Here is a 15,327-nt window from a genome sequence, read left to right as displayed (position 1 = left end):
TTTGATTCCATTTGATTTCATTGTACATTTGACAAATAAACTAATGTTTCATATATTCCAAAACAGAACACATCGACCAATTCCAGCAACATACAGTACACACACTATACATACAGTACTCATTCCTCTTTCTTTCTTTGTCACATTAACTCACCATCTCCCCTCCTGCACACAAACACAGCAGGACAGGACAAAGCATTGCATGAGGTGAGAGGTTGAGCTCCGCGGTGCAGGGAGGAAATCTATAAGGTGTATAAATAGAGAGTCACAGGAAACAGTGCCCCATTGATCATCTCAATTACGGATAGTGTTATTTAATCCACAGTCTCTGCTTTCCACTTCATACACACAGATTAATATTGATCATTGCTCAGAGATCAACACACACCGGCAGCCACTAGTGATCCTGCTGCAATATCTTAACCTCTGTCTTATTGTTTAAGCTGCACATCCTGAATGAATTTGCTTGTGGGATATGAGCTGATGACCCAATAGTGAGAGTGCCAGTTTTATTACGGGACGAATTCATTAATTATATTCACACTTTATACATTTTAATAAGGAGGAAGTTTTATTTGGTTCACAGCAGCATGAGGTCTCGCCGCAGTCTTGTAGCTGTGTGTGTGTGTGTGTGTGTGTGTGAAGAAGGGGGGTATACTTCCCAATACTGGTATAAATCATCCCTTCTCTCTCTCTCTCTCTCTCTCTTTCCTTCCACTTAGACCTTCTACTACATGATGTCATTCTGCAGAATATCAAGTAATACACACACACACAGGACCAGGACTCTCAGACTACACTGTAAGCATGTGCAGTTGCTGGCTTAAGGATATATTTCCACTTGATCTGGACCTTAAAAATTGCTTTCATGTTTGTTTGTAAAATTCAAATTATTTAGAGCTGCAATCTTCTCTAAAAATCAGGTGTAATGTGTAATGATTCAGTCATGTAAGGGATAGTTCACCTAAAAATTTATAATGTGTAATTATTTATCCATGACTTATTCTGTTTTCCACAAGAAAAAACGTTATTTTGCAGAATTTCCTGGCTTTTTACCTTTATAATGAAAGTTAACAGCAACAGAAGGTCAATTTAACGTTTATTTTGATATTTTCAAGAAAAAACGTTATTTTGCAGAATCCATAAAAGGAAAAAAAGAAAGCACCACAAAAGTGGTCCATATGACTTGCAGAGTTGTTTTTAGTATCTATTATTGTATTTATTAATATTGTGAATTAGCTTTTATTTTTATATTTTCAGTTTTTTATTTTTTAAATAATTTAAATTGGAGTTTTCTTTTTAAAAAACGTTATTTTGCAGAATTTCCTGGCTTTTTACCTTTATAATGAAAGTTAACAGCAAGTGAGGTTAAATTTTTTTATTTCAGTTAGTTAGCAATTTAAAAAAAAAACTTTAGCCCTATATTTTTTTACAAGTTTACATTATTCATCTAATATTTATATTTCAGCATTTTTTATTAACTGGCGGCTGTTTTTACTTAACAATAACAACACTAACAAGTTATATTTCAGCATTTTTTATTAACTGGCGGCTGATAGCTTTGACCAATGAAAAGCTAATTAACATTTTTATTAGCTGAAAATGTACATACATTCGTGTTTATCAACATTTAACACCATCAACATCAAAACTGCGCGACAGGCAATTTTTCAATGTACACAAATGAGATTTGAGAGCAACAGCAATCCACTTGTTTGCATGACTATAGATTTGTGTGAATTATACATTTACATTATTTTAAATTATATTTAAGTTACATTTCATTAACTTGAATAACAACACTAACAAGTTACTTAGACATTAATTTTTTTTTAGGTTAACAGACAAAACATTTTATCATAACAGAGTAAACCTGCTGCCATCTGAGCAACAGGATTGTACATACTACACTCTCCCTCTCCTCTCTTGGTGAAGTACACAGTGATGGATGTCCTGTTGGAGAGGTGTTGTGCTCCACTGACCTCAATATTTCAGATATGTGTGAACACACACACATACACACACACACACACACACACACACACACACACACACACACACACACACACACACACACACACACATACACACAGGGCTGACATCATCGATAAAGCCAAACAACGGAAGACCAGCGCCATAATAAGCTCTAACATGATTAAAAGTGAATGTGGCAGAGACATCTGGTGTGTATGTGCGGCTCTGAACTCGCATGTGTGCATCTCAAACCTAATTTTTCCATTCATGCCCCGTATACAGACAGTTTAATGAGGTTCGTGCGGATTCAAGGGCTGTTTTGTAAGAGTGAGGAAGAGATGATCCATTCCTCTCCATTAGCTCAGTGTGTGAACAGACTGCCTACTGCTAAAATGAAGACGCAGCGCTCTGTGCTGCTTTAATCAAGGGCAGATTACATTTAATGTACTGTGTGTAATGTACAACTGACCTAAGGTACAGGTGACATCATCAGGCAGACAGTAAGTAAAAGCATTAATGTTAAAATGTTATGTATTATATTAAAGTCAACATTAAACACGTTTCACAACTCGGTTCCAAAATCATATGAATTTCTGAGTAAAACAGGATATTAAATGAGAAAAAAAAGCAGTCAGGGACTTGATTTAAACTAACAGCAATAGACTGGATTATGAAAAGTAGGCATTCCATTTCAAAAAGGGAGATGGATGGTTGGAAGGGAGAGGTTGTAAAATTAAGAGGGACTGATGACGTCAGTCAAAAAGCTAATTCATTTAAGGAAGAGGTTAAAAAACTTATTACATTCTGATAAAATATTTCAGTGACAAATATTTGTGTTTAGGTCATTTTAAGCAATGGTGATTTGTTCACAAGAATATGAGAATCACACATTAAAAATTAAAAAGTGTATTTTGATTAAGGCTCCACAATACCTGGCATTTTGTTTCTGCAACATGAAAAACACAGGAATTTTCAGCAGATGACTTGAATAGCTCTATTGGGAAAGAGTTCATATTTCCAGAATGATTGAGGTGATTATAAATGAAATAAATAAATAATACTTATTTTAAGAATAAATAATATTTTAGGAATGAATGGTTTTGGAAATTTGAAAAAATATGTCCACACTTGCAAGAGCCTCTTCTAATACGAATAAAGTATTTTCCTCTTGAGTTTTCATAGGCCACATTCCCACTGTTTTTGACCCATTTTAAATGACCATAAAATATTTTTACTGTGATTATTATTCAATAAAAACTTTCCTTTAATTAAATATTAATATTAAAAATATATATTTTATTAAAATATTCGTTTAAATAAAAATGTTAAAATATTATTTTATACAAAATATTTTATAGTTTTGTTACATTACAATACTAATATAAAAATATATATTTTATTAAAATATTCGTTTAAATAAAAATGTTAAAAATATATATTTAATATATAATATTTAATATATTATTTTATACAAAATATTTTATAGTTTTGTTATTTTACAATACAGTTTTTTTTTGGTATTTTTTTTTTTTAATATGTGCAGCCTGTTTCAGAGTGAAATGCGGCACTGTGTTCAGTTACACGTGTGCAGATCATGATATGGTGTTTTAGCGTCTCAGAGTGACTTTATTCACAGTTAATGAACCAAGTGACTCTGGGACACTGGAAGACTGTAGCCAGGTTTCCATCCAAGGATTTATTTGTGAAAAAATATTTAGCGCTTCAAAAATTTTACTGATGTAGCTAATGGAAATGCCTATTATCAGTAACATTTCCCATGTGTTGACACAATCTTTTTTTGTTTAACTTTACCGCATAAATTATATATCGATACTTCAAATGTTGCAAAAATTTGTTTGGAAACACTTTTTTTCAAGAAAAGGGGCTTTAACACAAATAAATGTGTTGTCACATGTCAGAATTATCCTATAGGCAGCGTCCGTGTTGCTCACGTTAAAGCACTGAAAAACACTGTAGTTCAAAAGCGCATTAAATCATATTCATATTATTAAATTAAACCTCTCAAACATACATATCTTAATTTGATGTTCTTTTAGTATGTTGCAAGTTAATATTTTTTCATTTTGTTCTGAAAATCTTGTTTTACGTGGATATTGGAACGATAACTACAACACTTTAAATTAGACCAAATTCGTTTTGGTTTGTTAGTAGCTTCTTATATTTTTATTCTTGTTTTGTTCTGATTTCTGTTCTACCGTTAAATTTAAAGGATTCGTTTAGAAATGAGGGGAAACAAAGTAGCATGTTTTCTTCAGTATGTTTGGCTGACTGTATTCTATTATGACAATGAACAGGCTGCGTTTTCGAGTTAATAATGCTTAACTGCCTGTTTTGTTTCCAGGTAGACAGAAACAAAACCTTTGGATAGTCAACCAGTCAGAATCAGAGCTGGTGAGTTCATCCAGCTCTGGGCATTGTTGTGTTCTGTGAACGGGCTGTAGGCGGACTGTGGGTGTGCTGTCTGAGACTAGCTTTACACCTTCTGAAAATTATAAAGTCAGAACGTCTCCAAAGCAAGGGCTTCCTTTACACTTACAGAGACTCTTTGAGGAAGTGCAATGTTATAGAGCAGCTGACACACTTTCCCCAGCATCTGTGGTTCTTTTATAAGTGAACCTCTTGTAGAAATGTTTCAGTGAATGATGGTGTCTCTCCGGTGCCGCATTAAAGCCGACAAGACAGAAAAGAGGTTATAAAATGATAAACACAGGAGATAAAAAATAAATGCTCACTCATCCTAACAGCTCCCCATGGACTATATAATTGCTTCTCTCAGAAGAGTCTCAACAGACAGCACTCAATGCCTCAGTGTCCAAACACCTGAGCAGGTAGAGCATCTGTGTTCACTGCTACCCCTTACAAAAATTTACTATGGACACTATAGTTTCTACCAAAACAATTACCACTATGATAGAAAAAGAATATTAATAACATGACATTATCATTTATAAAAATTATTTCTTTAAAATGTATATTTATTTCAGTATTTCACTAAATAACTGTAAAAAAAAAAAAAAAAAAGGCCATCATGGTTTTCAAGATATTATTGAGCAGGACAACCGTTGTCAACATTGACAATAATAAATGTTTATTAAGCAGCAAATCAGCATATTATAATGAATTCTGAAGGATCATGTCATACTTAACACTAGAGTAATGATGCTGAAATGTCAGCTTTGCATCACAGGAATACATTACATTTCAAAATATATAATAAAATTGTCAATATTACTTTTTTGTGCATGTTGTTAATCAAATAAATGCAGCCTAGTTGAGCATAAGAGACTTCTTTACCAAATAAATCATGCAAATTAAGACCATATTAAATTATTACAATTTCATTAAATATTTTAAATGTCTTAATTCATCGTGATGCTTGTTTAACACTGGTGTGTTTTTCACGATGCATACGAAATGTTTTCACTGGCAGAATTTGCTTATCTCATCACCTTTGCCACTGCACTTCTGGACCAAATATGCAAAATGCTACTCAGGGCCAAGAAACTGTCTAGTTTTGTGCTTTTGTGTAAAATAAATTAAGTATTTTAAGTGTTTTAAATGGGTGAGGATTTTTTTTGTTTTTTTTGTTGGGAATCTATTATGTATTTTTTGTTGTTTTTGATGTTTATGGTCTTTAGGGTAGAGAAAAGCTAGAGGAAACCAAAGAATGGGAATGGAAAAAAAAGAGATTTTTTATTCTGAGAGGTTCCCCACTACATTTGACTATAATCTTCTTAGCCTTTGTGTATTGTTCTGCAGCGACTGTCAGAGCCGATACGATAACCCAAATAGGCAATGGCGCTAAGAATTACCATGTTCACCATGAAACGTTTGCAACATTACTACTGTAATATGCAATATTCACTTTAAACTTTATAATAATTCATAAACAAAATAACAATAGCTAAAAGAAATTTTACCTAAGACATTTCATAGCTATAGACAATATTAAAGGAACAGTTCACTCAAAAATGAACATTTTCTGAAACTAACAATAAATAAAATCATCAAGGCGTTTTAACTTTAAACCATTACTTCTGGCCAAAATACAAGTCCATAATCCATAATAAAGCTTCTTCCAGTGAAAAAGTCCATACCATGTTGTCCCAAAATATTTCACACCAACATATTTGTTTAGGATTGATTTCACTTGTAAACTGTGTTTGATCTGTGTATATTACTCTTCTGATTTTCCACTGGAGAAAGCAATATTATATATTGAGTCGTCAGACTCATATTTTAACCAGATGCAACGTTTTTCAATTAAAACATTTTAACAATAGGTATTTTTAATACAAACTCACAGCTTTTCGCTTCACAAGACGCTAACTAATGGACTAGAATCGTGTGGAGTAATTGTGGGTTATTACAATGTTTTTATCAGCTGTTTGGACACTCATTCTGACGGCACCCATTCACTGCAGAGGATCCACTGGTGAGCAAGTGTTGTAATGCTAAATTTCTGTTCTGAGGAAGAAACAAGCTCATCTACAATTTGGATGTCATGAGGGTGAGTACATTTTCAGCAAATTTTCATTTTTGGGTGAACTTTACCTTTAAGTGTTTTGAGACATTCATATTTTAGCTATTTTACCAGCTCTCCATTTACCCAAAATGCCCCTTATCATTTATACCAATTTGCTACTATTTTTAACAATTCAATCATAATAACACTCTGCTATGCTTTTATCAAAAGTCACTCAAAGCACAAGCTACATATTTTATCGGTTCAACAATGCATCAGACTCAAACCCATGACCTTGGAGTTGCTGAAACCATGCACTACTGTTCAAGCTACAGGAGCGCTAGACAAACAACACAAGCAGAAATACCAGCCAATACCAGAATGCATTTAAAAGCCACTATCTGCAGCCGTAATGAGATTCTGATGGTCACACAGCTGTACTGCACATCCCAGAGGATCTCAAACAGATAAGGCTATTGATCTAGACGCAAATAGTACGGAGCAAGAGATACGGGTTGATGATGCACAGTGCACGCAGATGCCACTTGCAGTTCCCATAAGGACCAGAATTACCCAGAATGAAAGCTTGCATTGTTGAGCTAATACACTGCGCTGGAAATAATATATGACAGCAGGATACTGAAACTAATAAAGTATTCATCATAAAAAGAGATACGTATGATGAGTGATTGTCGCAGACACAATAAAAGTGTGTTGACAATAAATAAAATATTTTGACAAAGCAGAAGATGTGAGTCTGTTAAATGAACATCTTCAGTCACAGACAGTTTCTGTTAAATGATTTAGTTTGATGTTGGCAAGATGGCTAAGGAGGAGCTGATAGGTGGGGTTGTATACAATTATTGTAACCACGGCAGTTGAACAGATGGGTCTGGACAGGAACTGCATGCGGTGTGGGGCGGGAGGGCGTGTCACAGACTGGGAGTTATCAGACATGGTGTCATAAAGCAGAACAACTGATTTCCTGAAAATGCTAGTTCCCAAAAAACATCCCACAAAAAAAAAAAAAAAAAAAAAGAGATAATTTTTGTACTTTTTTGGGATTTTTTTGTGGAGTTACTAGTCAAAAAATGCCTACAAATATTATATAGTTTATAGTGCATCCCTGTTTTTGAGAAAAAAAATTATCCACAAAAATGCTTTTTCAAAAACTGAGGTGCGTAAGCTCAGATCAATTCCAAATAATTCCAAAAAAGTCATACAAAAACTGTACTAATTGAAAGAAAACATGACAACAAAAATATTAAATCCAAGATTTCAAGATAATGTAGCATAATGAGAGATTTACAAGCAATTTTTAAAAGGCTTATCATTTTTGACCAGGAATTAGATAAACAATTTTCAGCTCAGCACAGCACAAGGGATATTAAATCCCATGACGTATGCAAATTATAAATGACTAACAAAAAAATCCAGTTTACTCTGATCATGTGCAACGCCCCACCAGATCTACTGAGAAAAACAGCTAAAGATGTTCAGTTTTACTTTCTTTTTTATTTATGAATACTACAGTATGATTCTAGCCTCCTGATACATGCAAATCGTAAACAGCAAAAAATAAAGAGCCAGTTTTCTGCTCATACTGTGTGCATAATTTTCAGCATCCCCCCAGATCGACCGATAACTTTGATCATATTTTACCGTCTAGGTTTTTGTGCTTCAAAGGAAAATGCTGTGTGTTGTGATGTCACCGTGACATTGAACCATGTCTAAGCATCCCGGAGAAATACAGGAGATGAAAATATAAAGTGCTCGCTGCTTTTATTGGAAGACTAATGAGAGCGAGAGGAACGAGGGCCCTTCATCAGCCAGGCTGGCAGCCATTTACCCACAAATGTCTCCCTCAGAGAGTGAGAGAGAATGAGAATGACACAGCCACAGTGGTTCCCATGGATTCCTGCTTGTGTTTTATTGTGGTTTGTTGCTTCTTACAAATGTCAAGCGTCTTAATTAACATCCTGACTGAAATATTAATGCTCGCTGCAGATACATCATTAATATTCATCCAAAGGCAGCCCAAATTCATGTTAATATTTCTCGTGTTACCACAGATTTAACACGATAAAGTGTGTACTTGAGTGTGCACTCTGGCGTTATAAAAACATACAGCAGCTGAGGCTGTTTAATGAATACATTATACAAAGGAAATGCAATCATTTCTGCCTTAAAACAAGGGAAGATGAAGTGCACTTAGGAATACTCAACATGTTCAGCTGTCTGGGATTTATATGTGAACGCATGTGTGAATGTGCATGTGTGAATCTTTGACCGTCCCGGAAACAATTCTGAATTATAATAATCAGAGAGAAAGAGAACTTGACAAGCACAAGGAGAACTGAAGATATACATTTATACTGTTTATCTCTCTATAGAAAGATTGATCGAAAGAACGACAGACACACAGAATGATAAACAGAATGATAAAACAACAGATAGACAGAATAGATAGATAGAACAATAGATAGATAGATAAATATAATGTACAGTATGAAAGTGAATATTTATTGAGTTTATTGGATTATTTACTTTATTACCTGTGACTTATATGGTATGGATATATCACTGAATTTTTCCAACTGAAACTGAAAACTCTTTCTTACGCCAGCATAAAAAATAGCACACCTTTTTACTGTGCATTTTAAAAATAGTACAGATTTATGCTTCTCATATCAGTAACAGCCAAAATTCCTATACCACTGCATCCCCGGACAGATCTTCCAAAGCAATTGCAGATTTGGATTTGATTCCAAGGTATTCTGAACTCCAGTGTCAGAGATGGTAGAAGGGGATAAAAGAAAATGAGAAATAGAAGATGAAAGCTTATTTGTGAAGCACTTTGCTCTGTCTCTCTCTCTCTCCCTGTCTGTCTCACCGCCTTCCCCTCAGCATGTCAGAAAGAGCCGTGGCCTATCACCATGGAGACAGACAGTTGTTACAGGTAGGGCAGAGGGGTGGGGCAGTGACATGCTTTCTCCTTGTCTTTCCAGAGGTGATCTTACACCACACCGCCTCCCCTACACCTCTCAAAAGCACAATACACCAACTAAATCACACTGAAACAGGTGCACAAAATCAATGATCATCATCCACCTGATTTCACACAATTCACAGATTGAATCCCCCTTATTCAGCAAAACGGCATAAGTGCGCACGCATACAAAGTCAGTGAAACAAAAATCAGCACTATTAAAAAGAAGCCATCATGCAGTAATGAAACCCCAGTGTTCGAAAAGCACACTCTCTGCAAATGTTTGTCCGCCGAACTCTGGCTGTCTCTCAAAACTGAGGCAGTAGTACTAGAGATGACACACGGATGCTGATGTCAGGATACCTGTCAGGGGTTTTTCTCTGCAATGTAAGTGTGCTGTGCTGCAATTCGCTCAGCGTTTGGTGGCGGTGCTGCGGAGTGCATGTGCTTCAGCTTTTGTGTGTGTGTAAAGTAAAAAGAAAAATTGAGCTGCAGTCAAATGCATCAAGTCAGATGTGACAGATAGTTCATAACTCAATCCCGAGGGTGTTTTTAAGTGGGTGTGTGTACAGTGTGAGTTGGCTTTGTACTCACCATAAGCAGGCAGACGGCAGATTCTGGCATCAGTTGCACAGCCATGATGTCTTTACAACAAACAAATGTATAGATAACGCTCAATAGTGTGTTGAAACCTTAAAGGTAACCGTTGAGCTCTACAACACCTCCAAAATTGTCCAAGCAACGTTCAGTTAACGCTTAAGTAACGTATCATCTACTCTTTCACAGGACACTGTATGATAGTTTCCCGCTCCCGTACGCTCTCCCCTTCCGTTCAGAAATCCCAAAGCACTGTTCAAGCTCCGTCCTTGATCCAAATGAAATGTCTATTCTTTGATCTCCAACAGCCTGTTAGACTCCCTCCTCCCTGAGGACGGAGAGCTGGGACAGACACACACATGCACGCACTCGCACACACTTACGGTCCGAGAGGAGGCAGAGACTGCAGTTTCAAATGACCAAGCGGCACTGCAGACACACACACGCTCTCACGTTCACAAATCCAAATGATACAACCAAACACGATGCTAGGAGAGAGAGGGAGAGAGTGGGAGAGAGAGAGAGAGAGAGAGAGAGAGAGAGAGAGAGAATGCGTGCACACCCATCAGTGTATACAGAAATCATATCAAGTACCACGAGGCCACTTAGGATATGAGCAAACACACAGACACACACACACACAACTCTAAATTAATTGATTTGCATGTGCCAATAGACAGCTACTAGCATCACTTTGCCTAAATGAAAAGAGAAAATTAATAATCCAATATTGCAATTGTTCATAATTAATGTAAAAGATTTGAACAATCCTTAAACCATATATATTTTAAATCAGTGTGTAATCATATTATTTCTTCTTCAGACATTACCTCAAATTGTGGTGTAGTACTTTTCTAAGCAATCAGACTTGATTGGAAACTCATAAACTTTGCTGTCATCTGACCCTCAATATTTATAAACAATGATAATTTAATATAAAACAAATAAGCAAAATGTAAAATTGTAATAAACCAAAACTGTTGTGATGCCTTAATCCACTAATTTAAAATGAATATTTTTTTGTTTTTAGTGTTTTATATTTACTTTGAGGAAAAAGTATAGAATATATAAATAATTGTATTTTAGTGACATCTATGTTTGCAACCACCACTCACGTTCTCTTTAGATAAAGATCCAGTTCTAATCTGTGCTTTTGTTGTTGGTGCAAAGAATGAATGAATGTGTAAGGGATTAAAAAAGAAAAAAGAAAGAGAAAGCAATAGTGAAAAGAGCCTCAGGGGACCTAACATACTTTCCCCAAACATATGATTAGATACAGCGACTCTCCGTCTCTTTTTCTCACATACACACAATCCACAAGGTGAGAAGGCTGCAGTTTCCTTTTTTAGATTCTACTTCTCCTTACAAGATCTTGTCCCATGTGACACTACCCCAGTACATAAAAAAAGCACTATCCCTTTGAAAAGATTAGCTTTCTGTAGTTTTACTGAAGCTCACACACCTGGGTCTCTCTCCCTCTCTTTCTCTCTCTCTCCATGCACACACACACACACACAGTTTTTCCTTGGCTGGTTCTTCCAACCCACACAGGACTAATTAGCCCTCCAGAGCAGCAGTAGACTAACAAAGATAAATGAAGTCACACTCGCGGTCTGACTGACTTACTCGAGACAGTGGGGTGAGGGGTGTGGCAGAGGGTCTGCGTTGCCATGACAGAATCAAAACATTATTCCTTTTGCTTTAGCTCTGCCAATCAAAAACTGTCAGTCCAAACAATACATGCTGAGCTTTAATTCATGAATGTGGTCAAGACACGCTTTGATTTTTATCCGCTTCAGTTAATGGAACAGATTTTGAGGAATAAAATTTGCTTTGATCTTTTGAAATAAAACCACTCAATGCATAGCCTAGTACCAGTCTAGTCCAAAAACAAAATTTAAAGGGTTCATATGATGCTGCTAAAAAGAACTTTATTTTGTGTAATGAAATGTGTTTATGTGGTTTAAGGTAAAAAAAAAACACATTATTTTCCACATACTGTACATTATTGTTTCTCCTCTATGCCCCGCCTTCTGAAACGCGTTGATTTTTACAAGGCTCACCTCTCTAAAAAGCGAGGTGTGCTGTGATTGGCCAGCTATCCAGCACATTGTGATTGGCCGAATGCCTCAAGCGTGTGACGGAAATGTTACACCTCTTAACATATTGTGATGCCTTGTCCGGCCGGAGCGACGAGACATAAACATAAAACCCATTATAAATGTGATATAAACATGATTTCTAGTCGTGTTTTCTTTTGGAAGGCAAAAACAAAGTAGTTTCGTTTTCACACACCGCAGCCTTGAGTGAGCGGAGGCTGGAGGCCTAGAGTGAGCAGAGGTGGGCATCTTGAGGTGGATTCTACGAAGGAGTGTACCTTGTGCTTGCGGCAACCACATGTGACGACCCCGGGCTGAACTCCACTTCGTCTTCGGTGAAAGCCGATTTGGTGATCCACAGTGCAAAGTTGATGTATTTCCTCAGTGACCAGCACGGATCAGCTCCAGGCATGACGAAGCGGATATCGTCCTCTTTTAGAAGGCCAAACAAAGTAGTTTCTCTTTCACAGTGAAACACAGCATCCTATACGACATGGCAGCGGCGGCAACAACAATACTCAACAACACAACGAGAATATAAGGTACACCACCAACAACACAACGAGAATATAAGGTCAAATCTTTCCACATACTGACGTAGAGATGTGGGGGCGTGTTAGAACGAGCCATTTCAGGGGTCTTAACTTTTATAAAGAATATCTCTTTGGATTTGAGACTTTAGTCTTTGCAACTTTACAGATCTTCTTTATTCACCAAAAGCTTGTAACACTCCAAAGAGAAAGGAAAATTTGAAATCGCATCATATGACCCCTTTAAACTATATTCTAAGATATTTATGTCTCCCCACTTTTAGCTCATCCTTCTATTTTATGCAGTAAGCAATATATTATAAGACCTTTGTTTTGTGCAGTCCATGCTGTATTGTCTATATAAAATCATATTAAAAAAAGATTAATGTACACTACCATTGACGTTTGGAGTCAGTAAGATGTTTGAAAATGATTAAAAAGCTGCTTATGCTCACCAAGTCTGCATCTGATTACAAATACAGTAAAAGCAGTAATACTGTAAAATAATATCACAATTTAAAATAATTGTTTTCTATATAAATATATTTGAATATGTAATTTATTCCTGTGATAATAAAGCATCATTACTCTCGGTCTTCAGTGTCACATGATCCTTCAGAAATAATTCTTATATGCTGAATTGCTGCTCATATTATTATGAATGTTGAAAACAGTTGTGCTGTTTACTTTTTGTGGAAACCATGAAATAGTTTTGTCAAGATTCTGTGTTGAATAAAAAAATTCAAACTACAAATCTTTTTTATCATTATTAATGTCTTTATCGTCACTTTAGATCAATTTCATGCATCCTTGCCAAATAAAAGTATTCATTTCTTTAAAAAAGCTCTTACTGGCCCCAAAATTTTGAACTGTAGTGTACATTCATCTCCTTTTAAAAAAATATGCCATGTATAAAAATCATCATTAGCTAAACGGGCCACTTACTGGGGTAGTTCAGGCAAGAGCTATCTTGTTGAAGACCTCTGGGAATGTTCCGTCCTTTCACCTCCATCTCTCCTCTCAGTAGGGGTTTTAAATGTCAGAAGAAGAAAAGATCTGAAATCGCAAATGGAAGAGGGCAATGGCCAATCTTGATACGCTTGAAGTCAAATCCTGTTGCAGTTTTAAACTGTCTGGAAAATAAACAAGATGTGTCACATACATGACGAGTGGAAAAGGTCTCCTGTACATAAACGATAAATGAGTTTTGGCATCTGATATCACCGTTTAGACTATAGCTACAGTCACCAAAGACACCTCAGACTGTGCCATTACTTTTACAAATTATTTTAAGTGAATGAATAAATAATACAGAACAATGCACATCAGCTTTTGGTAAAATAATCTGCATATGTAAAACATTGTGACACATAGGACTTGCTCTGCAACAAATCTCACCACAAAGCCAGTAAATAACTTAAATTCAACTATATACTTAAATTAAATTAAATCAAGTGAAACCTGCTGAGAATATAAAATATCTCTTGGGATCTGTGCAGACTACAAGTGGGAGGAAAATCAATACTGTCTAGTACTGCAATAAGATTTTATCACGATACCGAATCAATACACAGACGCCAGGTATTGATTTTAATTATTATTTTTGTTTTGCAATTTATTTATTTATTTATTGTGTCATTAACATAATGCAAAGCAGTTAGATAATGCCAATTAGATAAGTGAACTGTCTCATACGTTGCCAAATGTGTCATACTCCAGTCAAAAATAAAAAGATTCATTATTGGAAATGCATTGCAATACATATAATGTACAGTACTGCAATAGAATACATTATATTCATCATAATGTTCTCACAAGCTATTGGGTGTCAGCTGTGAGAAAAGAGTATTTAGAGGTCTATCATGCAGCCATTTGTGGCCAGATCTGTATTGATCTTGTCATTGAACAAATAAATCATTCACACCTGGCCACATTACACCACAGGCTGATATAGGATTTGCATGCTTGAATTGTTATATATGTTACTTATTGAAGAATGCATAATAATTTGGAGACTCATCCATCATCAGCTGATTTACATTTATGCATTTAGCAGAAGCTTTTATCCAAAGCGACTTACAGTGCATTCAGGCTCCTAACGCAATGCTCTACCACTGAGCCACAGGAACACCAAATGATGAATGAATTATTAATGCGTCACCACCTAAGAAACAGCTCAATACTTATTTTTTCTGGTTTTCCAGACACAAACTGTGAGGAGGTTGGGCATGCTTATGTAAAATGTTTCATGCTTTTACATTCTCCGTGCCTTAAAAAAAATAAAAATAAAATACTGTAAAGTCCTGAAGTCACTTTTAACACAGTAGAGCGATAGAGGAGAGAAAGAACCCTGTGCTACAGTGAATTGCTTTCTGTGCCTTATTGATTTAATAAAGATTGCAGCGCTCAACAAAGAATTCAATAATATCACACAATAAAGTTGCATCTCAAAGTGCTTGTATTTTGAGTGGCTGCTGAAGTACATGCTTTTTTAAAACTCTATCTGTGCAAAGTGAAGTGCAGAATGTTCTTGCATTCAATAAAGCTCATCTTAAACAGCAAATACTGCATGAAAAAATATAAGATTTTTTATAATAATTAACTACAGTGTTTAATCTCAAATCAGACAGATTGCCTTTTAATACAATAATT

General features: G+C 35.6%; 1 protein-coding gene across 1 annotated transcript in view; it reads right to left on the bottom strand.

Moving 5' to 3' along the window:
* Positions 1-13,757, bottom strand: part of LOC109108893 (FERM domain-containing protein 4A) — a 141,161-nt gene extending 127,404 nt beyond the window's left edge. The window contains exons 1-2 of the mRNA XM_042744395.1: positions 13,621-13,757; positions 10,044-10,093 (exon numbers count right to left, since the gene is read on the bottom strand). Of these exons, the coding sequence (XP_042600329.1) occupies positions 10,044-10,093; positions 13,621-13,687 (117 nt within the window). The 5' untranslated portion in view covers positions 13,688-13,757. The remainder of the gene's footprint in view (positions 1-10,043; positions 10,094-13,620) is intronic.
* Between the last annotated feature and the right edge of the window lie 1,570 nt (positions 13,758-15,327).

The sequence above is a fragment of the Cyprinus carpio genome, chromosome B18, assembly GCF_018340385.1.
Source record: "Cyprinus carpio isolate SPL01 chromosome B18, ASM1834038v1, whole genome shotgun sequence".
NCBI classification, from domain to species: Eukaryota; Metazoa; Chordata; class Actinopteri; order Cypriniformes; family Cyprinidae; genus Cyprinus; species Cyprinus carpio.
The sequence above is the reverse complement of the archived record's forward strand: the minus strand, read 5'-3'. Positions and strand labels throughout refer to the sequence as shown.